This window comes from Zosterops lateralis, assembly GCF_965231275.1.
Source record: "Zosterops lateralis genome assembly, chromosome: 9".
NCBI lineage: Eukaryota > Metazoa > Chordata > Aves > Passeriformes > Zosteropidae > Zosterops > Zosterops lateralis.
The window spans coordinates 8,653,175-8,668,598 of NC_139769.1; the positions used below are offsets into that span (position 1 = coordinate 8,653,175).

At 41.2% G+C, this 15,424-nt stretch overlaps 1 protein-coding gene across 1 annotated transcript; it reads left to right on the plus strand.

Moving 5' to 3' along the window:
• The first annotated feature begins 121 nt into the window (after positions 1 to 121).
• EFCAB14 (EF-hand calcium binding domain 14) lies at positions 122 to 15,416 on the plus strand. The gene is made up of 11 exons (XM_083867997.1): positions 122 to 318; positions 1,321 to 1,469; positions 4,447 to 4,592; positions 6,205 to 6,303; positions 8,025 to 8,135; positions 8,955 to 9,035; positions 9,893 to 10,084; positions 10,755 to 10,835; positions 11,691 to 11,802; positions 12,615 to 12,746; positions 13,566 to 15,416. The coding sequence occupies exons 1-11, from the start codon at positions 143 to 145 to the stop codon at positions 13,739 to 13,741; spliced, it is 1,455 nt and encodes a 484-aa protein (XP_083724123.1). The 5' UTR covers positions 122 to 142; the 3' UTR covers positions 13,742 to 15,416.
• Positions 15,417 to 15,424: the final 8 nt, after the last annotated feature.

The window sequence follows — 15,424 nt, forward strand, 5'->3', positions numbered from 1 at the left end:
CGACAGCCGCGGCCCCGCGGAGCGCCTGTAGCCGCCGCCGGGCCGCAGGCTGGCGAGCCGGGGCGCGCTGGCGGCGGCGGCGGCCGAGGAAGAGGAGGCGGGCGGGAGCCAGCCGCCGGCCGCGCCGCCGCCCCACAAGAGGATGAAGAAGCGGAAGGAGCTGAACGCCCTCATCGGCCTGGCCGCCGACGGCCGCAGGAAGAAGCCCGCCAAGAAGGGCTCGGGCCACCGGCTGCTGCGCACCGAGCCGCCCGCCTCCGACTCCGAGTCCAGCTCCGACGAGGACGAGTTTTCAGGGGCGCGGGGCCGCTGCGGAAAGTGAGTCCCGGGCCCTGCCCGGACGGGTCCTGCCCCGGGGCCGCGCTGCTGTCAGCGGGTCGGGCCCGTAGCTGGGGGTGAAGGGGGTGTGTGAGCCTGGGGACTGCCAGGGGACACCCAGAGCTGCCCTGAGCCTGTCCGACCCCGCAGGTCGCCTGTCTGGGGATGGAGGTATCATCGAGTGGCAGAATGGCTTGGGTTGGAAGGAGCTTTAAATATATCATCTTATCATCTAGTTCCAACCCCCCAGCCATGGCCAGGGACAGCTCCTACTGGACCATCCCTTGGCTTTTTTTTTTTTTTTTCTTTTTTTTTCCCTTTTTTTCCGTTTTGTTTTGGGGCTTTTTTGGGGCTTTTTTTTTGGTTTTGTTTTGTGCTCAACGCTGCACGAATCCTTATGGACTAAACTTGGGGGCAGCTCCTGGAGATGCTGGGCGCAGTTACACGTGTGTGTGTGTGTGTGATCTCAGCCTGGCACCGTCCTGCGAGCCGGCTCAACTGCTGGTTTTCTCGGAGACGTGCTGTGCTTTTGCCAGTAAATAAGCTTTTCAGTTAAGTAACAGCATTAATAATGGGCCTCTGTGCATACCTGAAAGTAGGCATGTCTCAGGGAGACTTGGGCTTTCACAATTTGGAACGCTCTAGAAGTACTTGTCGTAACATTATGGTAATGCCTTGTCTTAAAGCGTGTTTTTCAAGCTATCAGGCAGATGTGCCTGACTTAAGTTTATGTTAACAGAGCAGGATATTTTAGTAAAGGAAACCTGACAGCTGATTTTAAATATGCTAGACGTTGCCTGCTGAGGATAAACTGAATAGAGAGTAACATCCCTGACCTGACTTTGTAGCCTTATTTAGTCCTGAAAACTGTCTTTGTTAGCCCTTGTCAGCCAAAATGTGTGCTGCTACAACGCTGTCCCTTACTTTGGTAGAACAGCATTTCAAATGACACTTTTCTAGGCACTGCTGTATATTCACGAGCTGTTTCTTTGTTTTCTGCAGGGGGGACTACCTGCGATGCTGCAGGTTCTGTTACCCTTTGTGTGCGTTTGTCATTCTTGCTGCTTGTGTGGTCGCCTGTGTTGGCTTGGTCTGGATGCAGGTGGCCCTCAAGGAGGATTTGGATGCAATAAAGGACAAGTTTCGAACTAGTAAGTATGAATGTAACTACTGTTTCACATTTTCTTTGGGCAGTATGAAGAGCTTTAGTTGCTCAGTCAAAGTCTAAAAATACTGAGTAAATAAATAACATCTGAATTGAGGAGTGCTTTGAGCCAAGAACACAGGCTTGGCAAATCTGAGGTGAATGTTATATATTCTTCCCTGCTCTGTATCTTATGAGGAGCAGAGACACTAGATTGGCTGGGCCTGTAGTTGCATGTATATACATTTCTAAAATTCCTTACTTTGGTCTTCAGAGTGCTCTCTTCCAAAGAAAAACCCCCTTTAAAAAGTTCTGATCAGACATGTCAAAGCAGTCTTGGGAATTCTGAAAAAAAAAAAAAAGGAAAAAAAAAAAGAAAAATTATGTTCTGTCTTGAACTCTTTTAAAACCTCTGATACTTGCTATAGAATTACTGCAAATTGAATGTTGCTTCAGTACCATATTTTCTCTGTATCCTCTGAATGTTTATCTTGCTTCGCTGACCCATTCTTTTTCAACTTTTATGTTGGGTTATGTATGGTGTAGAGTTAATATGTTCAACAGTTTGAAGTGTGGAGTTAAGATGAAGTGTTTTGCTTATAAAGCTCAGATTTTGTCAGTCCATATAAAGATTCCCATGCCAAGACTTTCAATATAACTTCTGTGGGCTGAGGTATAACAAATGGTGATATGTGCGTGTAAGGTATGCTCTTGGCTCTTTGAACCTCACCTCTGGGCACAGGATGTGTTTTGGTGCCTTGTGTTAGTAGTGTTTAAAGTCCCGTGTAGATTGATAAAGGTAAGCAAAGGTGTTGTCTTGCTTGTCATAAAAGAGGCATTGAGGAAATGTGTGTGGAAATTCTTTGCTGTTGGTGTTTAGGTGTTCCTGGTCAGGCCTGTGGCGTGAGGAGTTGTCAGCCAAGGTGGAACAGGCTGGCTGGGCGTGAGAGAATTGCTGATAGATGTGCTTTTGTATTAACTGATACTGAACTCTGAAAGTTAGCTGTAGTTATTCTCCGCCAGTTCTGGAGGATGCCTACAGTTCCAGGTGCTGCTTTGTGGCTGTGAGTGTTCCCAGCAGCTCTGCAGTGGCTGTGTCTGTGTTCTGGGTCAGCAAGTGCTGCTCTTCATGGACTGCTCCCCTTTAAAGGTGTGCTGGTGGTAAAAGTTTTGCAGGAGGACAGCATTTGTTGGCTTTGGTGTAGTTAAGTTTCATCATTCCTGTACAACACAGACCTCTTTGTTAAAGCAGCTGTTCTCCCTGACTGTTGTTCTCCCTGTCTGGCAATTACAGATGGGCTTGTTTTCTTCACAGTAGCTCTGGTAGAAAAGCTGTGCATTTAAGGAGTTGGATGGGAGCCTCATAATGAGGCACAGCATTTAAATACAACCACAAAAAAAGGCAGCAAGAAAAACTTGGTTCCCAAAGGTAACGTTTTGCCTTGGTCAAATGTGTGAGTGAACAGAGAAACAAAGGCAGGTGACCCATCTGTTGTACAGCAAGTTTGGAAAAGGAACCATCCAGACTTTTTTCTCCATAAGAGCAGATGTTTGTGGCAGTATTTGATATGTTCCACCATCCTTTGAACAAAGTGAGCATGGGATGAGTGCTTTTTATAAACAAGACATCTTTGCATCAAGTATGTTTGGAATAGGAGGATTTCATGTAGTGTTTTCCCTTCAGTTGTCAGCAGTGATGCTAAGAACACATGTGGCATTTAACCTTCCTTGTGCTGCAAAAAACTCTTCAAGTGGAGTCCCACTGTTCACAGTGGGAGTGGCAAAATGGAAAATAATTTGCCTACAAGAACCTATGAAAACATGAGATTTAGTGTGAGCTGCCTGTGTCAAATGCACAAATTAGTTCTCAGTCTGTTTTGGCTAAAATATACCTTTCAAGATCTTGCTTACCCAGAAGTGTTGTTTGGATCTTGGGTGATCCAATTCAGATTTCTTTGCAACTAGAAAGCATTTTTATAAGTTGCTTAAAGATAAGTGAGGTGGGTTTCTGAATATGCCCAGCTTTCCAGTTTTGTGTGTTTGGGCATCCACTCCACAGGCGTCTCCTTTTGACTGGATGGGTCATAAGTGGAAATTTGTTCTGGGATCTGCCAGCTACACATCACACACATCCCGCTGCTCTTGGCAGCCTGGTCTGAACCGTGGCTGTTTGTTGTGGACCTTTCCAGTGCTGCCTTACAGGGTGGACGTGCAGATTTTGGAGAACTCTGTCATCTTCATCTCAAAAACCTCTGCTTATTTATTTCTCAGACCTAGGAATTTAGGATTGGCTCATGGCACAGGTAAACAGCTTAGTCACTGCAGATCTGGAAGAGCTGCATTTCTGAGGCTCATGGGATTGCTTTGAGCTGCACGTTTCCCCCTTCCTGTAATATTAATTGCAGTAATAACTGACTTAATTTCCAAGGACATTGTTTACTGATTTGTTTACCAACAGGCAGTAGTGTATAAGCTTATACATTAATTTTTTCAGTTGTCTTTCTGTCACACAGAGCAACTAATTACATTAATCTCCTTGGAATTCACTTCCTCATCAGCAGACCCTCTGCAGGCTTGGAACGGGCACTGAGGTTCATTTCACCTGCCTCCTTTGCCCTGGCACTGTTGGCAACTCTTACTCACAGGCCCATTACTATTTCATGTTCCCCTGTGGAGGTAATGCAAAATAACTGCACTAAATAAAGACCTACTGAGGTTTGCCAGAATGACAGGACTATGCAAAGTGTTAAATTTAGTACAGTCTCTCTGGGTTCTCTCTGCAGATATTGGTACTCTTAAAACAAGAAAGAGCTGTCATTCTGAGCAAACACTGAATACAGACTGGCAATAAACCTGTATGTAGAAACTGTTATTGCCTTCTTTCACTGTTGTGAATGTTGCTGCTTGTAATTTGTTTTATGTCTTTTAGTGTTGTTTACCTGGATTTTTATTTTGGTTTGCTTTTAATTTTTTCATTCTTTTAGTGGAATCTAATCAAAAGACATCATTCCAAGAAATTCCTAAACTGAACGACGATTTGGTGCAGAATCAAAAGCAGCTAGAACAAATTGAGACTGGAGAACTGGGGCTGAGTAAAATTTGGATAAATATCACAGAGATCAATAAACAGGTGAGAAGAGATCAGTCCTTGGTTTTGAAAATTAATAAAATATTCCGTTCAATTCTTTTTAATAGAAATTAATTTTATCTAAGGATTTCTGAGACCATATACATAGCTTTTATTTTTAAAGTTCAAATAGGGTATAAACCTCATTGTAAACAAGCAGAAAACCTCTTGAGCCTCCAGCTGGGCTGGAGACTGGTCACAAGAGGAAAAATTGCATAACTGGTAGAGGGAGTTCAGGCAGAATTTAAAAGAACCGGAGAACTGTGCAGTTCTTAATTTTTATGCCAAATAGTTGTGATGTTTATGATGAGAGATTTGACATTTCAAATTTCTGAGAGTGTTTTGTAAGTGTGGAAAAGGTTTACTTGACTCAGAGCAAGCTCCTGTTGATACAAACTGAGGCCTGGTGTCCTGGGGATGTAAACCCTGCTAACACACACTCAGCCTCTGAGCTGGAGTAAATCTTGGCACTGTTGATGGGGCTAAATCTAAGCCACTTACCAGAGAGCTCTTTGCTCAGCTGCTCTATTAACTTACACTTCAGATGAAGCATTCAGTAAGGCTTTTACTGAAATTTCTGCCCTGGAAGGTAAAAGTTCAGAGCTGCTCACAGCGAATGGTATTGAGAGGTGTGTGTGGGGAACTCTTCTTGACCCAGGTACTCTGGTTTAATTTGTTAGAGTACTGAGGTGCCTGCCTAGATTGATTTTTCTTCAGTCCCATGTGGTGATTAAGTGCTTACTGGGGCACGTCTGAAAATTTGATTTGCTTTCTTTACCATCTCACTGTTTTAGCCACAGTTATTCAGGCTCTTCATGAGACTTTTAAGCATTTAAAATGCACCAGGCTGTTAAAGATACTTGCACGTGGTTCTTGCAGGTCCTCAGGTTACTTCAGGGTCTGGTTACAGTCTGAGCCAGATCTTGTGGGGATCAAAATTTCCTTGCTGGTTTTTTTTTTTTACTCTGTGAATTGTTGAGATGTGCTGCTGGGAATAATCTCAGCCAGTGTTCACAGCTGTGAGCTAGAGAGTCTGCATGCCGGCTGATTAACATTGACCTAATGTAAAATTAGGATCTTTTCCTCAACTTGCAAAACAACTTCATTTTTTAACCAGAAGAAAGTGGATTTTAGTCTCTGTCCCACTTGTGTAGCAGAGGGTTTGGATGAGAGGCACAACTTTGCCCATCACTCAGCTGGAGAGGTTGCATGGCTTTGCCAGGCAGGTTTCATTGCTAAATACAAAAGTGGGTGATGGTTTCCTCTACATCAAGACTTCTTGCACAACTTTTTAAGTCTTTCTTGGGCAACAGCCTCTCTCTAAGAGGATAAATGTAAAGCTGGCAGAAGGTACCTTACTGAAAAGACAAGTTTTCTGTGGCTTTCATTTGGTTTTAAAAAATAGTTAAATAAAAACTTGCTCTTTTGCAAGAGGCAGAATATTTTAATGTAGCCTAGGCAGGACTTCAAACCTAGAGATGGGGTGGTTTTTGTGTGTACATGTATAATTTTGTATTGCCCTACGTTTTAATATTACACATTAAGCCATCAGTATTGGGGGAGGTCAGAATCAGGATTATGTTGCCTAATTCTAAGTGCTTCTTTTTTGTTTTAGATATCACTATTGACCTCAACAGTAAATCATCTCAAAAACAATATAAAATCTGCTGCTGACCTGATTTCTCTTCCCATCACAGTAGAGAAACTTCAGAAGGTAAGTACTGTAAATGTGGCTATTGCTAAATGTGTTCTGTGTGTTAAGCTGCAGCTCTTGGGGACAGCATTGACAGCAGGAGCTACCTGAGTTGAAAGGAATATTTGCTTCTCTTGTCTTTAAAATTTGACTTCATGAATTGTATGGTCTTATGATAATATGTGGCATGTAGAAAATTTAGAGTCCTTGTTTATCCCTTTTGGAGATGCATTTGTTTGTGTTGTGCTGTCCCACATGTACCTTGGAGCTGATCTTTCTGGTTACTTTCCTTCAAGGTGCTAATCTTAATATCATGAGAGACACTTGGAAAAAGTCTGTCTGCAGTTTTATATCTGCATGCAATAGGTGGTTTGTTTAGCTTTTTTAATTGAAAAAGGAAATATATTGCTTTCTGTTAATACAGTGTCTTACTATGTGCCTTACTGAGCATTCATTACCAAAAAACTGTCCTGTTTATTTTGGTTAAAAGAATGGCTTGTTGAAACTTGCCTGGCTCTTCCATGACAGTTCTGTTTATTTAGCAATAAACATTTATGTTGTGCTAACACCTAGTGTTAGTCCAGTCTTTGTGGCATTATAGGTTTCCACATCTCATTTCCTATCCCTCCAAAATTAATGTACAATCAACAAGCTGGTGATACGCAAAGCAATGAGTGTGGTTTGGCTGATGGGGCTGCCAGGATTTCTTTTTCTGGGAGGAGTGCAAAGCTGTTTACTAAGCTCCTTATTTGCTGCTACAAGCAGACTGGATTTTCACTGTGTCTTGATCAGAAGCAAGTCTGCAGGCATGTTGTTAGCAGGAGGACCAGGGCAGTGATTGTCCACCTGTACAGGCACTGGTGAGGCCACACCTCAAATCCTGTGTCTAGTTCTGGGCCCCTCAATTCAGGAAGGACGTTGAGGGGCTGGAGAGTGTCCAGAGATGGGCAGTGGAGCTGGAGAAGGGTCTGGAGCACAAGTCTGATGAGGAGCAGCTGGGGGTGTTCAGCCTGGAGAAAAGGAGGCTCAGGGGGGACTTCACCACTTTCTACAACTCCCTGAAAGGTGGTTGCAACCAGGTGGGGGGGTCAGGCTCTTCTCTCAAGTGACAAGTGAGAGGACAAGAGGAAATAACCTAAAGCTGTGCCAGTGGAGGTTTAGATTGCATAACAGGAAAACTTTCTTCACTGAAAGGGTTGTCAAACAGTGGAGCAGGCTGCTCAGGGAGCTGCTGGAGTTGCCATCTCTGGAGGTTTTTAAAGGACGTGGATAGGAGCCTGGGGACATGGATTAATGGTGGACTTGGCATTGCTGAGTTAACAGCTGGACTCAGTCTTAGAGGTCCTTGCCAACCTAAGTGATCCTATGACAAGATTGCATTTCTTATGTGGGATTTGGTTTTCTTGAGCCTTTTTCCTTGTAGGTGCCATTCCTGGAAATAAGGATGCCTGCTTGTGTTAAAATCCTGAGGGATTACTGAAGGAATTCCTCTTGAGCAGTGGCTTTTGTTCATACTGGTGAAGGATGCTAGAGATGTCCTGAGGTCCTGAGAGCAGAGGTTGCTTTGGGTATAACTCACAGTTTTGAGTGAAAAAACCTTCCAAATTCTTCAAACTCATGTGCATTATTTTGTGGCAGTCTGCCTGCAGTTTCACTAACAAAACATTGTGTTTTGCTGACTGGTACTTAAGGACAATGCAGTTTGAGAAAGGCTGAGATTTCTGTCATCTGTTTTATTGCAGACTGTAGCCAACATAGGTAGCACCCTTACCAGTGTGGCTCATGATGTTGAAAATATACAGACAGCTATTGAGGAATACAAGAAATCCATAGAAATACTCCAGAATGATGTGGTAAGAAAAATGCACTGCTTTAACACTGCTTAATATGAAGCAAGTTAAAGAAATGCTTGGAGTTCTGCCTTTTACCTTTGAAATACTTCTGAGGTTTCAGTAGGTTGGAACACTAATCAGTTAATCTTCTAATCCCTCTGTGACATCTGTATGGTGCCAAGTACTTGTTTCTATGGAGCAAGAATTGTTCCTTTCTACACTTCCTCTCCTACACATTTTTGCTTCCTATTCCACGGATATGGAGGCTTGGGAAGTGCTCCTGTGTGATGCAGGGTACTGCTTATGGTAACTGTCTGCACTGTTCTAGTTTGGGGATGACAGAGAATTGATAAAGTTTGTTGGTTGAATTAAGAATCTATTGAAGGATTAAATTATTGACTGTCTTCAGCAGAAACTACTCACTGTATTTATCATGACCTCTCACTTGGAGTTAACAAACTGAGCCAATAATTACAGTTTTTCGGCTGAATTGCAATACAAGAATTCTTGCAGATATAATCTAAATTAGACACATAATGACGCTTGATTCAGTCAGTGGGTGCTCTAAAAACACTGCAGATAATGGCAGTGTGTATGGTAGCAGTGAAATGTGTATCATAATACTTCATTAAATGGAGAAGAGTTAATTAGGAGGGTTTAATGAAAATAAATTTGGACCTTATGTGTTTGAAAGGGAAAACTATTAGTCTAGTTAAAATACTGCATGCACAGCACTGTAGTGACTGTAATTGTTGCAAAACAACCTTAGCTACAGTCTGCCAGTTGTTAAACACTTATTCACAGGGATTTTGTAACACAATTTTCTACTTCTTTCCTTAGAAGGAATTAAAACAGCTGCCTTCACTTCCCTCCACTGCTGTGCCAAGGACTGAGGGAAATCAGACAGAATACTGCCAAAAGGTATTTTTCTCCCTTGCATAAGAAATTTTGGTACAAGTGTCATGGATACGTAACTTACCTGTGTGTTTTGCAGTACTGTAGTGTGCAAAAAATAATATTTTTATCAAGACAATGCAGATAGCATGCTTTAAAGCAAATAATAATTTTGCTGTAGTTTGTTACTGTGTGTGTGCAAACAGGAAAGTGTCCTGGTCTGAGAGTGGGTTTTTTTTGTGTTCTGATTGGGTGAAGAGTAAAAAGAGGGAAAGCAATATCTGACAAATTATAGGTGTGCTTTGCTAAAGTAAATGAAAATAAGTTAAAAGGCTTTTAGTGGAGTGCATTTTATGGCAGGTACTTGCTAATCTGAGCAAACTTGGGAGTGGCATGTACTGAGTCACCCTCAGTGTAATGAGGTGTGGAAAGCAGTAATTCAGCAACGAAAAAGATTAATGTGTAGGTGTTTAGCTGAATGGGTTGGAACAGAATGACTGCACTTACTTACTTTTAATACAGTCAATACCTTCCTCAAAAATGAATCCTGTATATAAATATGCCCAGTACATGCTTTCTTGGGAAAAATCATTGTTGTGCTTACAAAGCTTGACCTGGAAAATGAAATGAATAGGCTTCCTGTGTTCACTGCACAGCTGAAGTGATTATGTTAACAACAAAGAGGCTAGCCCTGGGGAAGAATCTGTTTCAAACTTTCAGAAAGTTGGAATAACTTTCTGGAAGCTTCCAGCTGGATGTTTTCAGTGATGTCAGTGGAGAGCCAGCCTGAAGTCTGCTCAGTAAAACTGGGTCAGTCGTGTTGTTAATAGCAGGAGCTGCTGCAGAGGTTGGGTAAACTGACACGTGCTCTGTTGATATTTCAGGAAAGCCAGGCACTGCATGCAGTTTTGGAACAGCTAAATAATACTGTAGTGGTGTACCAGAAGTTAAATGACATCAAGCTTCTAAATGTGGATTCAGCCATTGGCAACCTCAGCCGGAAAGTTACGCTGTTAGAAAACTCTCCCCTGGTTGTGAAAAACCTGGACAAGAGAGAGAACTCCTCTGCCATCCTGGTAAGTGTTTGATGGCTCAGGGTGTCTCCTCAGGCTGCTACTTCCTTCACACTGCAGATGCAGCTGTTCAGACCTAACTAAAGAAAATGTCAAAGTGAAACTTGAAATGCTTAGGAGTTCATTTATAAAAGGCTGGGATTTGTTCCTGAACAGATAAGCAGCATTAAGAGTGTCTCAGAAGCAGTATTTAATTTCTTTTGTGTAGTATCTACAGGAAAGTGTCCTAAACACTGTGACATTTAAGAGCTCGGTGGGTGCTTTATGAGGCAGGATTCACAAACTGAGCTGTGTTTTAGTAATCACTCTGGCATAGATCTGTTAAGACCCACTGAGGAGCTAAGTGGGACTCTGCATTTGTTCAACAGTAGTTAAATTCTAAAAAAACCCAATAATAAAAAAAAGCTCCTCAATAAATTCATAAATTCCTCCAATGTTTTCTGTCTGCCACACTGGAGCCAGTCTGTGAGAACATATTCTGTATGTTTAACAATAAAGGAACATGCTGACGTTGCTGTGGTAAACTATATAACCCATTTATATGACTTCATGTTTATTCTACAGTGTATCTGCCCTGGTTTATCTCTGTTTAATGTCTGCCAAATCTGAAGGAAGGAAACTGTTGTAGAAAATAAAAAGCACATGAATAAACTCTGCTCTGTTTTTTCTGTAGGGGAATGATGCAACTACCTCTCTAGAAGTGGAAAATGAAGATCAACTAGATACTGAAACTCAGTCAAATAAAGAAGTGAAGGTAAAGTAAGGAAATACAAATTACACTGGATTAGTAGAGCATGTAATTATCTTTATGAAGATGTTTTAAATGGACCTTAATTGAGCAAAGGTCTGCAAAGAAGCACTAGTGGAGTCAAGGACTTGCTGTGAAAGCTCCCCTCAGTGATGGTCTATCACTGGCTGGGAATGAGTTTAACTGAATGGCCAAATTGTGGGCTGGGAATAGGAGGGGATGCTGCTGAATTTAGTTTCCATCTGCTGGAAAGAAAGTGGATGAGCAAACAGGCTGCACTGTCGGTTCTGGGCTTGTACTGATGTGAACTCAACCTATCATCTGGAATGTACCAATGAATAGAGTCTGGGAGCTGCAGATTAAAAAAATGTGGGGGTTTTACTTTAACAGAGATGCAGTGGCTCCTGCGCAAAGGTATTTGCTACTGCACACAAACCTTTGAGACAATGAAGCAGCTTAATTAATGTATAAGTGTTCACTCCAAAGATGCTTGATTGTTTTATATTACAGCTTTCCAGTATCTTGCTCTTTTCTGTAGGAAATACAAAAAGTAAAGATCAGATTCTTTTAAAACGCATGTATGCAAAATAATTGCCTGTTTTTCAGGTTGAGGTACTCATTCTGTTGTTTTCCTACAGACCATGTGAATTTTTTCATTGTATCTTCCCAGAGACTATTTACTTGTTTATTTACTTATTTCTTTTTTGGTTTAAATCTTGTTTATAGTTTTAAACTTGATCAGCCTGGATAACTCAAAGTCAGCCAAAAGTGCTGGCATACTTTGAGTTACCACCTCTTTGGTTCTTCTACACCTACTGAAGGGGTGCATTTTAAGATATTTTTTTTTCTGTACATATGCAGGAAGCAGGAACTAGAGATTCTCAGGTATCAAAACTAAAAGAGACTCTTCAGCTGATCAGTGCTATCACAAGCAAGTCAGAAAATGACAGACCCATTGAGGCATCAAAGAATGGTAAGAATGTCTGGTAACAGTAATGCATATACCTGGAGGGTCCCCTGGAGTAATTCAGAGTAACTAATTAAGATTGATAATTTAAACTCTTCCTTAAGATTTTGATGAAGGTTTTTAGTTAAAGCAGTAGGAAACTGATGCTGCTAAAACGGAAAACTCTGCATGACTCCAAAGTTTGAAGGTGACTTAAAATGTGTATGGCAGCATTCACGTGGATTGATGGCTGGTGTTTGAAGGCATGCACTGATTAACTGTAGAACTTTATACCCAGTAACATCTGGGTTTGCTTTTTCAAAATATAAGTGTAACAGAGAGGAAAGGTCTCTGCCTCTGCTGACTTCAGTTCTCCACTTCTGCTGAACATCAGATTTTTAAATACCTCATTACAATAGAACTGTGCTGCTTGTTCATTCCAAGCAGGAGCTTGGAAATTTAGACCATGCTGTTGGGGAATATTGGTACTGATAAGGTGAAAGCAACCCAGGTGGGCAGATGTAATTTGCTTAATAAAGCTTCTTCAGCACCCTCAAGAGTGGGGAGCAGAAAATATTCCCAAGTCATTCTTTGTATGGGAATTTATAAATACACACCTCCTGGTACAGAATGGAAGTTTAAAGCTGTGTGGCTGTCCCAAAACTGTTGTTTAAATTAAAGTAAAAAGGAACAGCACTGCTACATTCTGAAATATTGCAGCATTCTTATCCCATACAGCTACTGTGATTAAAAAAATCAGTTTTATTGGATTTTTGTTTGGTTTTGCTAGCTGCAATTCTGTGGAATTAGTAAAACTAATAGAAATTGTTTTGTAACAGTTGAAAGTAGTCAGAGTACTACAGCAAAGCCCACAGACCTTTCAAGGGTGACTTCAAGGTCAGCTGGTGACAACACAGAGAGAAATGGGCAACTGAGCCATCTGTCCTTACCAGGAATTTCCAGCATTGAAGGTATGTCCTTTTTAGGCTGACCTTTTCTTCTGAGTATTTCGTGTAAATGTTTAGGAGAGGATAAGTATAAATACTCTGGGAGATGTGAGGTCAGTTTTAAAAGCTTGAGGACTATGGGGTTTAAAAGAAAAAAAGCAATTAAGAAAGAAACCGAAGGGAAAGAATAGCATGTAAAAGAAAAGAAACTGAGATTTAGGCAGGAGTGTGATTCATTAGTGAATTATTACACTGAGTGCCCCCGGGACTGGGGGAGAAGTCAAGAGCAGAATTAACATGCTGAAGGAAAAAGAAGTAGCTATGAGTGTGTATGTTCTGGGGCTTTTTTCTCTTCTGTATTTTTTTTTCCCCAAGAGAACACTGCCTGATCAGATGAATGGTTTCTGGATCTTGTTGTTCAGTCTCTTCAGCTCCTGAAAGGGCAACTCTTTCCATCAGGAAGTGAATAGACACTTTTCCCTTTATATCATCTGTCCTGTTGGTATAGCAACAGTCATTCAGAGCTTGCTTTTGTGGGGGGGTAACTGCATCTGTATGCAGTTAGTGGTTGTAAAATGGGCTGTTAGCTGTGGCCAGAAATAGGGATTGCTATCTTCAGATTTTCTGTAATTTAATCCAGAAATGTTCATGCTTTTTTTTTTTTTTTTCCTACTAAATTGTTACCAGCAGCTTGTGACAACATAGGAGGCAAACTCCACACTCAGGGATGCTGTGTGTAATTACTGGGCACCAAGAGACAGTGCTGTAAAACTGGGAAAGCAGCTTACAGGATATTCCTGTGGACTTAAAGGAGCTGTTTCTCAATCCTTGTTCTCTTTGCAGATCTTCAGAAACTGTTTGAAACAGCACCTGCGGATGCTGATGGGAAACTCTCATACAAAGATCTTCAAAAGCTGCTTGGCTCCGCAGCCCAAGAATCACAGAGCTTTAAGGAGTTTGACACAGATGGAGATGAGAAATACACCCTGAAAGAACTGAGATTAGCGTTAGGTTTATAGGGTATATATTTAGAAATGTGATATTGGTGGATGTTACTGTAGCTAAAGGAAGCTACAGGACATGAAAAACTATGGCTGCACTTTCCCAGTGTTTTACTGATCTTTGGAACTAAATTACTGTACACATTGCCACCTCTCTTTTTCAGTTGCATTTATTGAAAAGAAATTTACAGAGTTATATGTCAATAGGACATAATATTGGGACTTCCTTAAAATCCAGAAAAATCCCAAACTTGGAAACATTTTCCTCTTGTTATTTCCTTTTCAAGGGAGTTATTGGTTATAATTTAAAATGTGTACATACTAAAATAAAACTATGGTTTTGTATTTCACTGAAATTTGCCTTAAATTAGAGAGCTGCACTTTATGTAGAGCAGAAGGAATATCTGTCTTGTGAAGATGGGCTGCTTCTGCTTGTAAATATTTGAGATAGAGTAAATTATGCATATTTAAGGAGAAATTCTGTCAGGGGCTGTGTTGGTAGTAGCTGTTTATAATGAGAGACTGAGCTTGGAATGGGGGTTTAAGAACTTCAGCTAAATTTTTGATTTTTCCGAAGTATATCCATGAATAAATTTGAGCCCAGTCAGAGGAAAGCAGGAGGGGTAAGTGATGTCCATCTATAGCAGGATCTATTTTTGAAGGGAAGAGTTGAAAGTGTTTTTATATCACGAGCCTACAGGAGCAATTAACTTACCAAGTGCTTGGGTTTTCACTTCAGCATTCTTTAGGCTTTGCTGTGTTGCATTCAGATTATATTTTGTGAGATGAGCCTGTCTATTTATTTTTTTTTTAATGAACATATTTAATAGCTTTAATAGATGCTTAAGAGGTAAAAGCCTACAGTGCAGCCTGCTGAGCAGCACCTGAGCAGTTCATGCCTCAGTGGTGCTCTGACACACTCCAGGAGTGTGAGCGGGTGGGAAAGCCCAGAGAAAACTTGTGAGCTCTTTCCTGACTGTTGTGACAGTGATCCCTTCTTGGTACCTTTATTTTTTTGTCTTCTTGCCAACAGAAGGATGTATAAATCTGTGTAGGCATGTGCAATGGCATCATCATTCTGTACTGACACATGGTTTGTAAGTGAGGTTTCCTTACTAAAGGAACTTAAAGATCTGTTAATACTAGTGGATCTAAACACAGACTGTATTTATTACCTTCTGGAACATAGAAAAGTGACTTTTGCAGAGGGGGTTTTCTCTTGTAGGCTAGATCGGGGCCAAGTTGGGTGATTTTGCTCACAAATATCACTGATCTTGTTAAAAGTTTTTTTGCATGATTAGTGAGTTGAAGTTGCCCACCTCGCTGAAAGATCAACTTATGAGGAAGTCAGTTCATAATTGTTGACTTTTATATAACTTTAGACTGGATGTTTTATCAATAATTGTATTTTGGAAGTATGAATTGGCAAAGGAATGTACAAAATGGAGCCCTGTTACCCATTTCCTAAGCTTCTTTCACTGTTGCTCTTTTATCCTGTTTGGGTAATGCAGATGCCACCCAGTACCAGAATGCTTTTGATGTGACATTTGAAAACGCCGTATTTAAAAACAAAACCAACCAACCTTGGCTTTAGAGAGGACAAGAAGCCAACACTTGCTTCTTGCCACTTCCCATTTTATACACTACTGTATAATTCCTTAACCAAATAAAGAAAAAAAGCAATAAAGTGTAACCATTCTG

Bases quoted from the DNA above. Each gene is read 5' to 3' on its own strand.
- EFCAB14 (XM_083867997.1), top strand. From the start codon at position 143: ATGAAGAAGCGGAAGGAGCTGAACGCCCTCATCGGCCTGGCCGCCGAC. The intron at 6,304-8,024 runs GTAAGTACTGTA...GTTTTATTGCAG, and splicing joins CAGTAGAGAAACTTCAGAAG to ACTGTAGCCAACATAGGTAG. The intron at 8,136-8,954 runs GTAAGAAAAATG...TTCTTTCCTTAG, and splicing joins AAATACTCCAGAATGATGTG to AAGGAATTAAAACAGCTGCC.